Source organism: Corythoichthys intestinalis, chromosome 11 (genome assembly GCF_030265065.1).
Source record: "Corythoichthys intestinalis isolate RoL2023-P3 chromosome 11, ASM3026506v1, whole genome shotgun sequence".
Taxonomy (NCBI): Eukaryota; Metazoa; Chordata; class Actinopteri; order Syngnathiformes; family Syngnathidae; genus Corythoichthys; species Corythoichthys intestinalis.
Window position 1 is genome coordinate 17,124,330 of NC_080405.1, and position 18,221 is coordinate 17,142,550.

The 18,221-nt window shown below is 37.5% G+C and overlaps 1 protein-coding gene across 5 annotated transcripts in view; it reads right to left on the reverse strand.

Annotated features, from left to right (window-relative positions):
• The window catches only part of enox2 (ecto-NOX disulfide-thiol exchanger 2), a 388,688-nt gene that overhangs the window by 79,474 nt on the left and 290,993 nt on the right, over window positions 1-18,221 (reverse strand). For all 5 annotated transcript variants that reach the window (XM_057849987.1, XM_057849983.1, XM_057849986.1 and 2 more), the window contains one exon: window positions 12,029-12,184. In XM_057849987.1, the coding sequence (XP_057705970.1) occupies window positions 12,029-12,184 (156 nt within the window). The remainder of the gene's footprint in view (window positions 1-12,028; window positions 12,185-18,221) is intronic.

The following is an 18,221-nucleotide window of genomic DNA, read 5'->3' on the forward strand; positions in this document are numbered from 1 at the left end:
AAACCAATAGTTGGGCATCGCTAAAAGCTTAAAGCGCTTTGGATTATCTTGTGTTGAATTGAGTTATACAAATGAATTTGCCTTTTTCTTTTAGTTGAGTGATTGTGACTTTCAAAGACAGTCGTAGGGGAATAAGTCGTTACACTTATAGATAAATATAACATTCATTTTAATGAAATTATCTGCCAATAAAACTGAAAAAAAATTGATTTCTTAAAATGGTGTGTGAGTAAAACTCACCAACCAAGGTCCTAAAAATGGTGCAATTATACTACAAACCCTTACGCAATGATGGTATTTCTAATTGTTAAACTTACTGCTAACAAGTAAAAATCAATTAAAAAGTAATAATTCCTTATAGAGTTGTCCGATATTATCGGGTGGCTGATAATATTGGACAATTTAAGCATTTTAAAATGATATCGGATAATATCGACATCGTGTTTTCATGATCGGTTTTGGGCCAAAATGCATGTTGCCTTCAAAGTAAATGTAGAAGCCATCTGCCTTTGTACAAGGGCTGGTCACAGCTTAGCACAGCAGTTATGCAGTTGGGCATCACAATACAAATAACCATAATATGTTAAGTCCACGACCGCATGTATCGGAATGGGTTTAATATCGATTTCGGATTTTTAGTTGGACAATATCGGGATATTGGTTCAGAAGTAATTAATCCCTTAAGAAACAAAGTTAGGAAATAAAAAATCCATCCTGAATATGAGACAGGATTTGACAGTATACCCAAGGTAAACATCCATCCATCTTCAAGTCTTAAAGGTCACATTCCTCTGATACCTTCTCAAAATTCCTGCTTTCCAATCTTGGGTGGGATGTTAAATCCATCCAGGATTTACAGTAGGAATCCAGGACACATTTTGACTGATACATCCCTACCGGCTCGTTTAAATGTTAAAGAGCTGCCATTCGCTCTTAGAATGTCCCCAGTTGAACTCTGAGACTCCGGCGCGACCCTCAATCATGAGCTCTGGGAACGGAGCGATGAGAAAACGAGATTGACTTACAACAAAAGGTCTGGAGATCCAATTGAACCCCCAGATGCCGCAGTATGCATTTAAAGTATGGATCTACGAAACCTATACAATCCAACCACAGGTCATATATCAAGACTGTAACAGTTTATTATCGTCAATATACTTCTGCTGCTGATTTGCGTGGGGTGTTTGCATATTCACAAGGCTTCTGATTTGCAAATACTCATTGATATTCAAGGAGAATGGAACGCAGCAAGTCCCACCTTGAAGAAAAAGAAAACTTGTAATCTGGAGAGGAGGTTCTGTACAGTTTGCCAAGGTGACCGCGGATCATCTACTTTAACGCTTTGTGATACTTGCGGACCACCCTGGCAGCCTCTCATGTTGGGATCATAATACTCAGAGCTGCTTTAACGGCGCCTGAATTCCTTACAGTTTCACATTGGTGAAGAGATCTGTAAAGGTGAAACATGAAATATCAACATATGCATAAATGAAGGCATAAGTCAAGAACTGATGCAGACTAGAAGGATGTGACATACAGTATACTGTTTAGTAGGTTTACTGGAGCATTAACTTGGATGTAGGACTGATCGATATTGGAAGAAACTATCTTTGCGATTTTTTGGGGGTTTTGCGATATACTGCGATATTAGAAGAATTTTCACCACATAACTTGAATAGTTATGTTTAGGGTTGGGCAGCAAGCATCGACGGGATCCGGGACCAACACTCAGAGTTAGGGATGGGAATCGAAATCCGGTTCCAATTCGGAACCGGTTCCGAGTGTTTCGAGGCCTCGACATCATAATGAAATAGCCTTAACGATCCCTTTAACGAGTCCTGAAGACGCATATTGCGTCGTGACTGTCTTGTTGTCCAAACACATCAAACTAGCATGGCACCAAGAACCACCCGCTCCAAAGTTTGGCTACACTTCACCAGGAAAGAGGGTGAAAATGAAAGGTTACGATGGTTTAGCACGAGCATTGCAGCCGTGAACATAACAATGACAGCACGTAGATTCAAACGATCGAAAGTGTGTCTTCACTTCACGAGGAAAAATTACAACAAAACGACTTGCAATCATTGCAAGGTGGAGATAACTACATTGGGAGGGAAGGTAGAGATAACTGCATCGGGAGGGAATAGACTGTCGGGAGGGAATAGACAGCACTGTCCTCACCGAGACAGCTATACAGCTAGCTAAACTCCGAAATGACGATACAGAAGACGTTGGTATAATTTGCTGACTTTATTCAACCATCACTTGAAGAGTGAAACTAAAAATAGAAATGAAACAAATCAATTTCGTCCCCAGTAACAAACAGGTTTGCATCAACGTAAATCAGCAATGATTAGCTGTAATAACAAAACAGTTAGCATGCGTTCGCTAGCATTAGCACATCGTTCAAACCACTACACAACTGGATTTAAGTGTCCGATCGCGAGTGGAAACACACAACAACAACAACAACAACACAAAAGATGATACATACAGGCGTTGCCTCTGTAGATATTTTACAAGCATTAACAAAGAACATAGGGTCGTAGCAGTGCTTCCCTCTCTCACTAACTCTCTCACGCTTTCTCTCGCATTCTTCTTCACCTGAGGAAGCGCAAGGGCGCCCCCACTTGAGCGTGAAAGCACCATAAAAACTAAAAGGCATGCACTTCAATATACTGGTAAATAATACTTTAACAGGGGTCCCCAAACTATGGCCCGCGGGCCAAATACGGCCCGCCCCAACATTCAGTCCGGCCCCCTGAACAATACCAGAGAGCATTTTGATTTTTTTTTTTTTTTTCTCAATAGCGTTATTTATTTTCTGGCCTTTTTCTGTGAAGAACTCAGAGAGGGTTATTTGGTTATTATCTATTTGATTAATAGTGCTATTATTATTAATTATTATTATATTATATTATTATTTTTATTTTATTTACTTTTGTTCCGTGAAATATCCAGAAAGGGTTATTTGATTGTGGCTTTCTGAAAAACAATAATTTTTTTACATTCAAGCACTCCTGCAATCGTCACACTTTTTCTGTTACAAACTGACCCCGGCCCCTCAGAGAAGGGAAAAGTTATGCAGCCCTCACTGGAAAAAGTTTGGGGACCCCTGCAAGTTTAACACATATTGCTAACGGCAGACCAACTACCTATATGCTAATATATACCAATATTTTTTATTTCTATTAGAAAAATGTTTCAGTAAAATGTTAAACATTCTTGTGCATTTGCCACTTTTTGCCACAGTTAATATTGAGGCTTTGGGCCTCTTTTGACCTTGTTGTGAGTTTTTAAGGTTGTGACTTCTGATTAAACAAACTCAATGCCAATCTAAATGTTTGTTCTCCCCCCCCCCAAATTAGAATCGATAAGAGAATCGATAAAGAATCGAATCGTTAAGCAATATCGATAATGGAATCGGAATCGTAAAAATCCTATGAATTCCCATCCCTACTCAGAGTCTCACAGAACTGTCTGAATTTTAAAATTTCGATTCCCTGTTTCGATGTCCTGACCGCCGAGCGGAAAAAAATAGCTCCGAACATCACGAAGAAGAAGCCAAATGAAGCATGTGTTTGTGCATTGCAACTTGATTGCAACCATGGACACGATGCGTCGGCGCTCAAAGGTTTGGCTCAACTTCACAAATAAAAATGACCAGTCAGCTCAGTGCAACATATGCAACACAGCTTATCATGCACAGGTGGCTGCATGACTAATATGATTAAAAACCTTCATGGAATACAAGTGCTGAGTAGCGCATAGCTGAGTGCTGCGTACTTGACACGCTGCGCCGGTCCTCTAACCAGTCAGAACCAGGTAAGTAAAACAATAAATTATGTCTATCTTCTGCTGCCCCCATGACCGGGACCCGGGTTAAGCGGTAGATGATGGATGGTATATTATGAGAATAAGTTGTATATTTATATACGCTAATCTAGTTATACAAGCAGCTCCGTACTTTACGTAGCGCGTTGCCGCCTTCGTTAAAATCAACAGTATTAAAGCATTTTTGTTTTAGAATCGGTTTTACAAATAAGGAAATCATTTTGCCTCATCTACATAAAATTATAATCAATAGAAGAATTTATACTAATGCTTCGTCGTAGCTCCCAGCTAAGGTACATGTATGTATAGTGCTTAGCGGCTAAAAGCTACCTACGTAATATTTGCGACTTTTCTTCGCTTTGTCATATTTATGCATTCAAGCTTCATCTCCACCCAGTGAACGTGTGTTATCCACTGCAGGAGACACTATCTGTCAAAAACGCTCACTGCCTGAGAAGGCAGACATGATAATTTTCCTCAACAAAAACTTTTTCAAATTTTATACTGTACCCACTGCTAATCTGGACTGGGTTTTACAAGTTTTTTTTTGTTTGTTTGTTTGATATTCTCCACCAGTTTAGCCCTTTACGGGAAGCTCAATAACATGTAAAAATGCCTCCAGCATAAGACACTTTAAAACAGGCAAAATAATATGTGTAAATGTTTTCTCCGTGAGCTTTTGAAAAATAAACATCTTTGTGCACTCATGTGGAAAGAAACTTCTGATATTCAAGTTCAAAGACTGATATTTATATATAAGTTAAAAATAGCCCTTTGAGAAATTCATAGTTAATTGAAAGTTCATGAAATTTATACATATAAAAAAAATAATCGAGAAGTCAAGAAATTAATATAAACTATGCAATTCTAAAACATAGGCAAAATAATATGTGTAATGTTTTCTCGGTGAGCTTTTGAAAAACATCTTTGTGAAAGTGCACTCATGTGGAAAGAAACCTCTGATACTCAAGTTCAAAGACTGATATTTATTTATTAGTTGAAAATAGCCCTTTGAGAAATTCATAGTTAATTGAAAGTTCATATAATTTAAATAATGATTCGAGAATTCAAGAAATTAATATAAACTATGCAATTTTTTTGACCCAGCCTATTAAAAAAATCGGAATCTAGAATCGTTTGGAACTGGAACCAAAACTGTTCAAATTCTAACGATGCCCACCCCTATTTAGGATAGGCCTCATGCTATTGAGAAAATTAACATTGCGATATAGTACTAGTATATTGCCAAAGCTCCACACTTACTTTATGCATGACTGTATTTTTCGGACTATTAGTCGCAGGTTTTTTCATAGTTTGGCTGGGGTTGCGACTTATACTCTGGAGCGACTGTGTGAAATTATTAACACATTATTATATTACTTCACATGCTATTTTGATGTTTTGGAGTGACACTAATGGTTTGTTAGAACTTGTTAGCATGTTCTTTATGCTACAGTTATCTGAATAACTCTTAATAGCTATGTTACATTAACATGCCGGCAACGTTTGCATTTCGTTGCTCATGCATCATGTAACATTATCATACTGTACACACATTCAGCATGTTGTTCTCTATTGTATTTTTATTTTAAATTGCCTTTTAAGATGACATACCTGCTCCATGTGTTGGATTTTATCAAGTAAATTTCCCCCCAAAATGCGACTTATACTCCAGTGCGACTTATATGTTTTTTTTTTTTTTTTTTTTTTTTTTACCCAGATCATTGCGCATTTTTGGGCTGGTGCGACTTATTCTCAGGTGTGACTTATAGTCTGAAAAATACGGTAGTTGCACTTTTTTCTTAAGATGCACCAGCACAAAATGTGGCGCACACATTTTTAATTGCATCACCTTTAACGCCATAGTATTAATCACTCTCCATAAAATTCTTATAATTAATTCATATTCTGAACTGCTCATTCTCACGAGGGTCGTGGGGGTGCTGGAGCCTATCACAACTAACTCCGCCAGAAGGCGGGGTACGCCCTGAACTGGTTGCAAGCCATTCGTAGGGCACATATAGAAACACAACCATTCACATACACACTCTCACACCTACGGATAATTTGGAGTGTTCAATCAGCATACCATGCACATTTGTTGGGGATGTGTCGGCAACCCTGAAGAAAACCCATGCAACCATGGGAAGAACAAACTCCACACAGGAAGGCCAGACCCGAGACTGAAACCACAATCCCAAAACTGGGCGTGCTAACCACTGTGCCACCATGCCGCCTTCTTAATGTGAACTATTTTTAAACAAGAATAATGTAGAAAATTGCTTGTCTTTGTCAAATGCTTCAATGAGTGAGTCCACTCAAATTCACTCACGCTTTGACGCTCACATTGTCGAGAACAGCCTATCATTTACACAATGAATGAGCTGCCACAGACTGGGCTACCGCTTGTGTGTAACAAGCTAAACGATTAACACATTTGTGCCTTAGATCGTAGAGCTACCGAGGCTTCTCTTGCTAGATCAAATCTACAAACCTGTCAATCATCGTTAACTTCAAATACCAGACGCCAGCTACACTGGAAAGGACGGAGGTGTGAGAGGCTGTGGCGGTGTACGAGCATGAAGCAGAAAAAAGTTTGCGTGTTCAGAAAAAAAAAGAAAAAAAAATCTTTAAAATAAACTGCTGTATTTCAAGCCAAAAGAAATGTTGTGTTTGATGGAACAATATGTCGATATGCTGCCATCGCAGATTCATGGCGCATTAAGCCCCTGAACTATTTTTAATTTATCCGTTGTACCCTGGGGACGCCCGTTTACAGACGTCGCGCAACCGCTTTTGTTTCAACCCAGCCATAAAAACAAGGTAAGTAATTATATTTATTATTTGAAATGTCTGTCTTTTTTTAATCTTTAAATCATTAATTGATGTCTAATTGTTAGTTTGAAAACAAAAATTACATTAGAAAATTATTCACTCGCATATTTTGAACTTTTAAATAAATTACGTCACAATGAGAAAAATAGTAACTGTAAATAAGTCACAGATATCTACTTCATAACGATCGCTAAATATTATTATTTTTTTTTGTTACTGTCGCATTTCCCCCAATATTTTACATGATAATCAATACAAAGATAAATTAAAAAAAAAAGTTTAAAAGGGTAAATATATGAAAAAGAAAATCTCGTCCACTCATTAATGTCTGCGATTTCTGCATCGCGACCCTTGTTATATTACCATGTTTCACCCATAAAATCCCCCCAAAATCTGGGTTGTGTCCATTCAAACGTGTGATGATACGTGCTGCATGGATTTTTTGGATCGAAACAAGGTAAGTACGCGATAATATCTCGTTAAAATTATGGCATCTTAAACTATGCTCTCTCATGCTCTCACCTCCAGTTATGGTTTTGCTGTATTTTTTTTTAAATGCCCTCCTTTTCAAAATTTTTCTTCCCCCAGATTAAAGATTTCCAATGATGCATATGCATATAGGACAATGTTGAAATTTGGCCAAATTGGGTGTCTCAGAGCAGAACTTCAAGTCACCTGAGTGTTTTCCGCCATATATATATATATATTGCACGTCCTTGCGGTGCAAGTATTGCGCATCCGCACATCTCCATGGCGATGTTCAAACGATATAATGTTCAGGCCAACTTGAATGCATTGAACATTGTGAGGAGAACACGTCTGATTGTATTATCAGTCGTTAAAGATTCAATCGCCACATAACCCAAGATCATTTCAAATATTTCGCACAATACTTATTTACACTCACATTAACATAACAGACTATTTACTGTATGTGAGACATTATTTACAGCATTGCAAAACACACAATGCAATATTTTGTTGGTACAAAAAAAGAAAACAACGCAATGAGTCATGCCTCATTTGGAGTATACAACCATCCGTGCTGGCTTAGGAGTTAAATTGATAGCAGAAACTTGGCTTTCTCGACAGAAATCAACCCTATCATCTGTTTCCTCAGATGTCGGCTTGCCGGCAGATTAAGTGCTTTACGTGACATATTGCGAGGTTCGAGGCAAGTTGGGAACAGGGAAGGAAGGCAGGAAGCAGAAAAGAAAATTGGCCAAAAAAATGCCCATAATCAGAGTGATAAATACAAGCACAGGTGGGTCAAAAATAGACTACGGCTTGAGGCAAAAACAGATTTTGCGAGCTTTTAAAGTGCTTTGAGCAAAATCCCCAGTTGATAGCACTATCTCTGTTGCAAACAAGTGAAGCCAGACTTTACAAAATCACCTCTTCTCACCACACTTCACTTCTAAAAGCAGTTTACCATTAGGCTTCTGTGTGTGCTTATTTAGCTTTAACTCTCAAATGTGACATTGTCGAGAGCTTTTGTCTCCTTGAAGACAATAATAAGAAGTCCCAGAGAGCAAACTTTTCTTCTGAAAACAGAGCCAACGTTCTACCAGTGACATCGTCACCGTTGTGATTCGCAATAATTGGGAAGGTGGAGGGGAGATAGATAGCGCTTCACTCTTGTCGTGCGAATAAACAAATGTGACCTGAAAATATCAGTAGCATTCTTTTGTGTGCGAATGCGAACCCTCATTATGGCTGACTTGATGCAGAAAGAACATCAGCACAGGTTTTCTCTTAGAATAACTGTTCAAGTCAGAACTGAATATATTTTCTTTTATTCTCCTTGCATTTGATGTCTAAATATTCAATCACATCCACACGCAAGGTTTTCCAGTGGGACGTAACAAAACTACATTTCCAAAAACTATTAAAAAAAAAAAAAAAAATCTAATAAACTATTTTTACCTACAATACATATGAGCATTTCACTCGCTTGACACATTTGTCTACTTAAAAATGTAAAAAGGTATGACAAATTTCGGATTTTTTCAATATTTAGGAGTAAGCTTATCTTGAATTAAGAAGTTAATTTGAACCACTAGGAAAATTTCCCAGTGATGGCAAAGTTCAAAAGTGGTACGAAAACCATAAAACAGAAAATAATTCAGCAAATACTAAGCCAATAATGAAGTATAAACCAGTTTCTGTTATAATAGTTACAAATAAAAAAAATGTTACACTATATCGTTGCAAGCAACTTTATTTGGGTGAAATGGTTGAGATTTTTTGTTTCTGAACAATATTTGATTAGCACAAAAGCACTTTTATCAAAGTTTCAAAGCTGCAATGTCATTACTAGGCATGTGTCGGTATGAGATTTTGACGGTACGATAACCGTGGGCAAAAATACCGCTTTTTCACGGTATTGCAATTATTGCTCCAAAATGTGTTATTTTGAGATGTATGGGTTAAAAAAATATTTTTTTTCCATTGAACAGGATTTTTTCCCCCAGAACATAGTTGCAAATTGGAACATGAATATATTGTTAAAATAAATTATCAATAAAAAAAAAAAGAAAAACATTTTTTAAATAAAATTAAAATAAATATAACTTATAGACTATACCCACAGCCACAGCTCAAGTTGCTCAAGATTAGAGCGAGAACAAAATAATTTCTATAAAAAAACGTAAAAACACTCCTGAACATTTTTAAAATAAATTCTACTGCATGACTTTTTTTTTTGAGGGTGGAAAAGCTCAAGTGAAGTTTCGCCATTTTCAGCCACTGTATCAGCTCTAGTCTACATGATGTCATGCCTATGTGTTAAAAAACAAAGAATTCATAAGTTAATAAGTTAGTTAAAAATCTATAAGGTAGTTTAAAGTGTAAGTATTGTTGTGGAAAGGTTTCATCTAAACAAAAAAAAAAAAAAAAAAAAAAAAAAAATTGGGAGTGAGACCTCACCTTGATCCAGCGAACGTGGATTTGTGCTTAGGGCAAGAGCATCTTTCGCAATGAGCGATCTTTGATGCTATCCCCTTTTCCCCTTCATTCAAGCGAATCAAGCTTGTTTTCTCACTCTCCGGCTGTAACACTCGACGAAGTTGCTCTCCCAGCTAAGCCTAGGCTAACATTCGTCTTTGTAAGCTTTTAGTTAGTTTGTATATTGAATTTGAAAGGAAAATGTGTGTTTTGTTTTTGGCGAACTGTTTCATGGTGCTAATCTGTTGAAGGTACTCACACATGGAAAAATACAATTGTACAACATTTTAAATGTATTCATTTTGTATATTCCACTTTCCACGATTTGAGAGCTCAATAAATTGAAGAAAAGTACGCCTTATGTTTGGAGTATTTGTTTTTGGGTTCACTGGCTGTCTGGCCGATCGCGTCACTTTCACACACAGCAACAAATGGGAGGGGGTGAGCGCTGCCACGCCAAGCCACTTCTGGCTGCATTTTTGACACATAAAAAATAGCGAATACCGTACTACGGTCTGACGGAAAATTTTTGTGGTTTTGAAACCGCGACATTTTCACACCACGGTAAACCGTGAAATCGGTAACCGGCACATGCCTAGTCATTACCATAGACTTGACCATCAGTTGACAAGACAGCTCAAACAAACATTGCGCCATGCCTTCCCATTGGGGGACCCAGGCAGAGCATTTGGCTTTCACTGTGATAAACTCAAACACACGCTGTGTTCAAACGCCGGATTTAAGTGGAAAAGAGACAAATGTTTTACTGCATACAAGCAGGCAGGAGTGTCTCAGGAGTGATTTGGTCGAGGTTTATTATTATATAAAATAGCCCCACGCATGCACTTTGAAACGTTATGAGAAAATGCATGGAAAAAAATTAGCGTAAATTTAGCTCAAAATATTTACGTAAAATGAATGATAACTGCCTGTTTTTTTGCTTTTAACCAAGAATCTAGACTGTTCTATGGTCAAAGAACTTTGTTTTGTGATGGCTGTCATGTGATGGCCACCATGTTGCATCCATACACAGTAGCGTAAGTTTACATTCAAACGATCGGGTAATTTTTGGCCAACTGCCTGTTTTTTTGGCAAAAAAAAAGTAGTAATTGACACATTTCTGCATCTATACAAAAAAATTAGCCTTTTACGTGTTTTATTTTAAGTAAAATTTCAATCTAAAAACGAGGGCCAGTTAACCGGCAAGACTTACCCCTGTGCTGAGGCAATAGTAACATTGGAATTCAACCTGAATAAGTTTTGATTGTATATAGAAAAATGCAAATTTTGCTTTTGCTGTGTAAAATTAAGATGGTTCTGCGTGCTTTCCTCAGGTATTAAGTTTCTGATGTGAAAATTGAGTGATTTATTAGCTGTTGAAAACTTGCACTAAATAAAAAAAAATGAAGTTTCTATTTTGGGCAAAAACTTACATGATATGATATGTTAAATATTGCTATCGATCCTGAAAATATATGTGATAATCTCTGCATTTGGTGATTTTTGTGCATCTAGCGTAAAATTTGAGAATTTTATAGCCATTTTAAGTTTTGTTATACTTGTATCAAAAAATAAATAATCATGATTTTATTAGGGAACAACTTTGAATTTTTGATATCGCTGCTCATGGAGACTCATAATTGCCTCAGGGAGGTGCCTGTTTTTGTTTGAGGTCGCTAGCCGCTTTGGTTTTGAAAATATTTGAATTTTAAGTTTTTGAAAATAGGCCCCCTCCAGCTCGGCCCTGAGCCCGTGTTCCGTCAACTGATAGTGAAGTCTATGGCATTTGGAATCAAGTACCGTATTTTTCGGTCTATAAATCGCACCTGAGTATAAGTCGCACCAGCAATAATATGCCAAACGAAGAGGAAAAAAAACATAAGTTGCATTGGAGTATATGTCGCATTTTGGAGGGAAATCTAGTTGATAAAACCCAACACATAGAACAGATATGTCATCTTGAAAGGCTGAATAAGTGTACAGTATGATAATGTTACATGATGCATGAACAACGAAATGCGAACTTTTTTACTAGCTATTAAGAGTTATTCAGAGAAGTATTGTATAAAGAACATGCTACAACAAGTTTACCAAACCATCGGTGTCACTCCAAAACACCAAAATAACATGTGAAATGATATAATAATGTGTTAATAATTTCACACATAAGTCGCTCCAGAGTATAAGTCGCAACCCCAGGCAAACTATGGAAAAAAAAACTACGACTTATAGTGCGAAAAATACGGTACTGAAATTTGAGTAAGTGCTCGGAATGAAAGGGATACTTATTATTTGACAACTATACCGTGCCAGCTATTGTTTTTCACCTTCAAATAAATGTAAGGGTAAAGTGGGTGCTCGCAAGCAAGACTGAAATACTGCAGCAGTGCAGTAATGTTCCAACATGACTTACTGGGGTTAGGAGGGAAGAGGGTGCAGCTCTTGCAGTGAATGATCTCCTTGACGACAGGCACATCATGTGACAGGGGCGCGGGCACCATGCCGAGGCCGGGCATCAAGGGGTTTATGGGGGTGATCCCGGTCATCATCCCGAGGTTGGGGTCAAAATCTGCAAGGAAGGAAAACACAGGGGGATCAGCTTCTGCAGCAATTCCTCACACAGTGACACTTCATCATATATTGATCATATCCTCCCCCACAGTTAAAAAATTCATTGAGAATTGATTGTGTGGTTATTCTCATTCATGATTAAATAATGCTGTAAACAAAATCCATTATTAAAAAGTTAGCTTGGCGAGTCCCTTGAGTGAGACCTTGCCCTCTTTGACTGTTATTGTTGCTGTTGGGAATACTGTACTAGTTCCTTCAGCACAGATGACAACAACAATAATAAAAAATGTACACGACTGTATACAGTGTATCCTGGAACGTATTCACAGCATTTAACTTTTTCCAGGTTTTATTTACAGCCTCATCCCAATCCAAATGCAATACATTTTCCTAATCAAAATTCAAGAGAAGACATCAATAATGAAAACATGAAATGTTTTTTTAAATGACATGTTCATACATATTCACAGCCATTCCTAATGACTGTTTTACAGCATCTTTGGGGTAATTACAGCCTTAAGTCTTTTTAATATGATGCCACATGCTTGACATACTTAGTTTTGGTTTGCATTCCTCTTTGAAGAACCTCGCAACCAAAATCAGGCTGGATGGATGCATCGATTTGTTGTAATTTTACTGTTTTCCTGAGAGGTTCCGTCAGATTCAATCCCTTCTTTTGTAGCCATATTGTTTATTTGAGATGTTATACATTTTGCAAGGTTGTGTTTAAAATTCATAGTTCAATTTTAAAACTATTATTGATAACCTATTGGTATTGTTGTACAGATAGTCCCTGGGTTACGACGTACCCGATTTACGTGATTTTGACTTTTTGACAAACCGCCGTTTTGTCTCCAGTGCTTTTTTTTTTTTTTTAAAGTTGCGTAACAGTGTCTGGTCTGCCACCTCTCAGCATTTATGGTAATAACAGTATATTATTTGTTATTTAATTTGGTTATTAAAGAGAATGATAATACTAAGGGGCTGTGAGATATCAATAGGATAACAAGATAGCAAATATTAATAAAGTTAAAAAAAAAAAAAATCACATTCATGAACTATTATCGAAAAAAGATCGAAAATAACGAACACTTCCGAAAGTATTCCGGAAACAGGCGAATGGGGCGGAGACGTCACAGCCAGGACACAAAAGGTCGAGGTGCAATCGTTGTTTATCGACGAGAGAGTTGCGTTCGTGTTTCATCAAAAAAATCGCTAAAATGGTTCAAACCTGTTGTGCTATGTGGTGTACAAATCGCCATTTGTCGCAATGTAGTACCCATGAGTTCCCTAACGCGAGAAAAAGAGCTGGACTACACGGACAATGAGTAAAGTTCGTCCGTGCAAAGAGGGCTAATTTTGCAGACCCAGCCTCCGTCACGGTTTTGTGTGGTGCGCATTTTACACCTATAAGCCCTTCCAACTATGGACAAATGTAATCAGGTTTTGCTAAGAAATTGCTGCTGAAAGCAGATGCGGTGCCTACCATAAACGCGCAGCCACCTAAATGTCCCGGGATATCAAGAAAGAGGACGATGACTGGCACTGATGAGACCACGCCAGCGCTACAGTCTGTTTTGAGCTTTGCTTTCACATTGGAAGTGAGGGTGAACACCAGTTAATGTTTCCAGAAGGCAGAGAAACGGTAAACGGTGCAGGTTAGGCGATGCCCCCCTTTAGCTCTCTAGCTTGTTGAGCAGTGTTCGTTTTCACCACTGGACCGTTGCCACTAATAGCTGCATTTTTCCTTGTTGGCTTGCCCAAGATTTGGACCGTATTTCCCTCAGTATTTTTGTGCAGCCATTGCGGTATGTTTTTTGTAAGCAAATATGTCTATATTGATTTACCTTATAGCATTATTGTACACTCTTTGTCACTATTGTATTTTATTTTCAAATTGTGTTCATAATTTGACGGTGACAAATGAATAAATGTCAGTTTTAAGAAGAACAGCTGGGAGTAATATCTAACCATTTTATATTTTCCTTTATTTTATTGATATGATGTATAATACAGGTTTTAGGATAGTTATTTTAAGACTTAGGTGGTTTTAAGGGGCACGGAAAAGGTTAATTCCGACTTATGCAGAAATTTGGGTGACGTCGCCATAGTAGGAACGCAACTTGTTTGTACACCGGGGACTACCTATTAATGTACATATATCAGGTGTGTTTAAATGAACGTAGAGGCTCAGGATCTTTTTTGCATAGTTTTTTGACCACACGACCACTTAAAGCATTGGACGGCAATAAGAAATATTTTCCCTTATCAAAATTCACCATCATCATTTGGAATAGTGAACCCGCTTGAGAATGTTTGGATCGCAATGAAACAGCAACTGGAACATGGGTTAACGACTCTGGATTACTGGAAAGACCTATGAAAACATACACACAGATTCCGCCAGCTACTTTGGTTATTGAAAGCTGGTACTTCTTCTCTTATTTACTATTTTAAAGTATTTTATTATTAATGTAAATTTGAGATTTATTATTATTATTTCTTTAATATATATTGCCACTATACAGTGGGGAGTATTTGATACACTGTATAATACATTTTGACTATTTGTCAGGTAACATGGTGCTGTAAATAATAATAACAATAAATATAGTTATTATTTTTATAAAGCAGTTTTAATTTGTTTAGCTCTGACAGAAGTATTTTGTAACGAATTAGGTAAAATATGTAAAAATCCTATTTTATGTATTTAACTTGATTGTTCTTCAGGTCAAATTAGACATAGTTGCCAAAATAACACACCGTTAGTGTATAAATAAAATAAATTGCTATTTTTTTTTTCAATGGTAAAAATATTACATTGATTCATTCATATACGTGATTCATATACGTAAGTTTTGCATTTCAAATAAACGTATATTTCATTAAATTATAAATATTTGACAGCAATATTACCCATCAACTTGGGATGGCGTTTTTCTATTTATAAAAAAAAAAAAGTTAAATAAATGCATATTTAGTTAAGTTATTTCTTCTAATCCAAGAAATGATTAGCCATTTTACAAAAAAAAAAAAAAGGACACTAACATCACAGCCATGGTTCAATTTCAAAGCAATAATTTAGCAGTAGTGTGACAAATATACATAAGATTCAAAGATAAAATTTGGTATTTTTACTATAACAATGGCAAATATATAGCTTCCATTTCCAAACAGACTCATTTGGATGTGCAGTAAATCTCATGCAGGCCAAGTAACATACACAGCACTAAATGGAAATAGATCCTATAATTCCTTATAAATGAAGGGAGTGGGAGAATAGAAGCATTAGCGCATTAAAGGTGCAGACTTGGAATAGATCCCTGGAGCCAGAGAGGATGTAATAAATACGCAAGTTATAAAACAAGCTGCAATAATGAGTGGAGAGAAATAGGGTAGTGCGCAAATTGTATCAGGCAACGGCGCTTTGCCAATAAATCCCTGTGAATTGAATTGAAAGAGACCCAAGTAACATGAAGGCAATACAGCAAAATATACCGTAATTTCCCGAATATAAGGCGCACCCGTGTATAATGCGCACCCCAAATTTACTTGTAAAATCTAGGGAAAATTATTGTACCCGTTTATAACGCGCACCCTAATTTTAGCACCAATAAATAGAAGAATACAAGAAAACAGAGCTCGTGTACAGATACAGAGATGTCATTTTACTGACTGGTGAAACACAGCACAAGCGTAGCACATTGGTAGTTCAAAACATTACCGTAAACTGACAATATTTACCGTAATAATATGATTTGACAACTTCTCCAACTTACTAGAATCTAGGAGAAAACAAAACAGATGTGACTTTTCTTTTAAAGGCTGCTGTATAACTTGCTCGTTTCCTCATGATGAGTAAATGTTTCTTCCATGGATTGATACGGTAAAATGAAAGTGAGAACGTAAGTCGGAAATCCGTGAGAGCTCATCGTTGTCAACACGACAGTAACAAAAGGAACTATTGTTATTTGGGTTTGAGTTTCCCGAGGGACCGATATAGTTGACGGACACAGGAAGTGTGTGTCCTTACATTTGTTATGGTCCGAATTGCGGAGCTGCAATAAACGTCGACTCAAATGAACACAGGCGGTTTTTCCTATGGGCAATGTGGGCGACCGCCCAGGGCGCAATCTATTTGGGGGCGCAAAAGCGCCCTCGAGGAGAAACAAGAACAACAACAACAAAAAAACAAATAAAACTTCGCTAGTGTCTAGACTTATTACCGCTCATTTCCACGTCAAGTTGGGTGGGCACTAGGGCGCCCCTTACTATCATGTCAATTGCTGCTGAAAGTTGTGTGTGTCAGGGAAGGGGCAGGGGTGATGGGAGGGGAATCAGCTGCTCACAACTGGAAAGTGAGTGAGCAGGACAAGTCCCAATCACTGTCTGAGAAAAAGCATGAAAAGTAATGGGGCTTTGAACCCTATACACCTTTTCACAGGCCACCTCATTACTCCTGTGACTACTTTAAGAAATGGTGATTTTTTGCAAGAAAGTCCATTAATGGGTCTATCATATTCCTCGTTCAACACTCTACAAGAAAAATATAACATATATGCATCTAAAATAATCCTAAACGATTTTATTAGCAATTTGAATACTCCTTTTAGCAATGTTACTTGGGTATGCGGTATGCCGCTGCGTACGTTCCCATAGCAACCAGTCCTGCTACGTCACAAGTGCTGCATATTCTGAGAACGAGAATAGGCGTAAATCAAAAAGTAAATCCGAACTTTAAGATTTTTTTTGGTTGAATTTGAATCATATTTCACATCACTTAATATGATACAAAATAATAAATGCAAGTCTAGTATAAAAGCTCATGCAAAATTGTTTAGTACTTAATTAATTTCCTCTTGAGTTATTATTTTTATTTATTTACTATTTTTTGTATGTCTAATGATGTAAATATGTTGAGATGGTTATATTCTATGTGAACTAGTTGTTTGTATTAGAGAATAGGCGTAAGCGTAAGGTGCGCATTTCGAGCAGAGGGGGCCACCCCACCTGTTTGAGGATTAATCTGTGCGTCATTGAACGAATGTAAGTATTTCCTCTTCATGCCATAAAGTTCTTATGATAAGTTAGAGCCGTTATATGCGCGACCGTTTTGTGTTTTTCCTCTTACGTCGGCTGGTTGATCCCACTCGTTTTCGCTGCGTCGAGGAGAGCGTTCTTTGCAGTATATTCGCATTGCACATTTGCTTTAAGAGGGAAGGTGTTAGTTTAGCATCTTAAAATGATGTTGTACATCCATATGAGTGTAAAGTGCTTAGTTTTCGCCACTTTTATGGCCAAGATGACCGCACGCAGCGCGCACTCAAACCCGTCGCCCCCACCTTCGTGTTCATTTTACTGCACAAATATGTATATGTGCCACGTGACTCAGAGTGAATGGGCGGCGATCGGGCCCTTTTTTAATTGGCAAAATGAAAAGTTATCCGTCTGGAAATAAAAAAAGAAAGAAAGAAAGCAGAAGAGGAGAAAAGGAAGCAAGACAGCGGTGAGTGTACTATGTTACTGTAGTTTTATGTCCTAATGTAGTCGAAGTCGGGGGGGGGGCATGGGGTGGTTCGCCCAGGGCGCGAAAGTAGCCAGGACCGCCACTGCAAATGAGTTCAAGAAACTAAATTCTGTGCTTTATGAAGAGTGAAAAAAGCAGAATTTAACACAGATGAAATCATTCAGCCGATTAGAGTGAAGTATTACCGAAACAAAATGGTGACGTCACGTACCGTAATGGTCGGCAACGGGTCGCCGCATACGTTTCTTCAACACAACGTGGCCGTGTCAATGAAAAAAAAAATCGGTTTATATATATATGTAACACATATATATTTCTGTCTCCATCCATGTACCCATTTATAATGCGCACCATGAGTTTACAAGTTGATTTTGGGGAAAAAAAGTGCGCGTTATATTCGGGAAATTACGGTATGTATATACTTTAAATAAAAATGGTGAAGAGAAGGAGCGAGTCCAGCAGAGCAATGCCTTACAAAATTTTGAGGAAGGTGCGCTGCTTCTTTGCA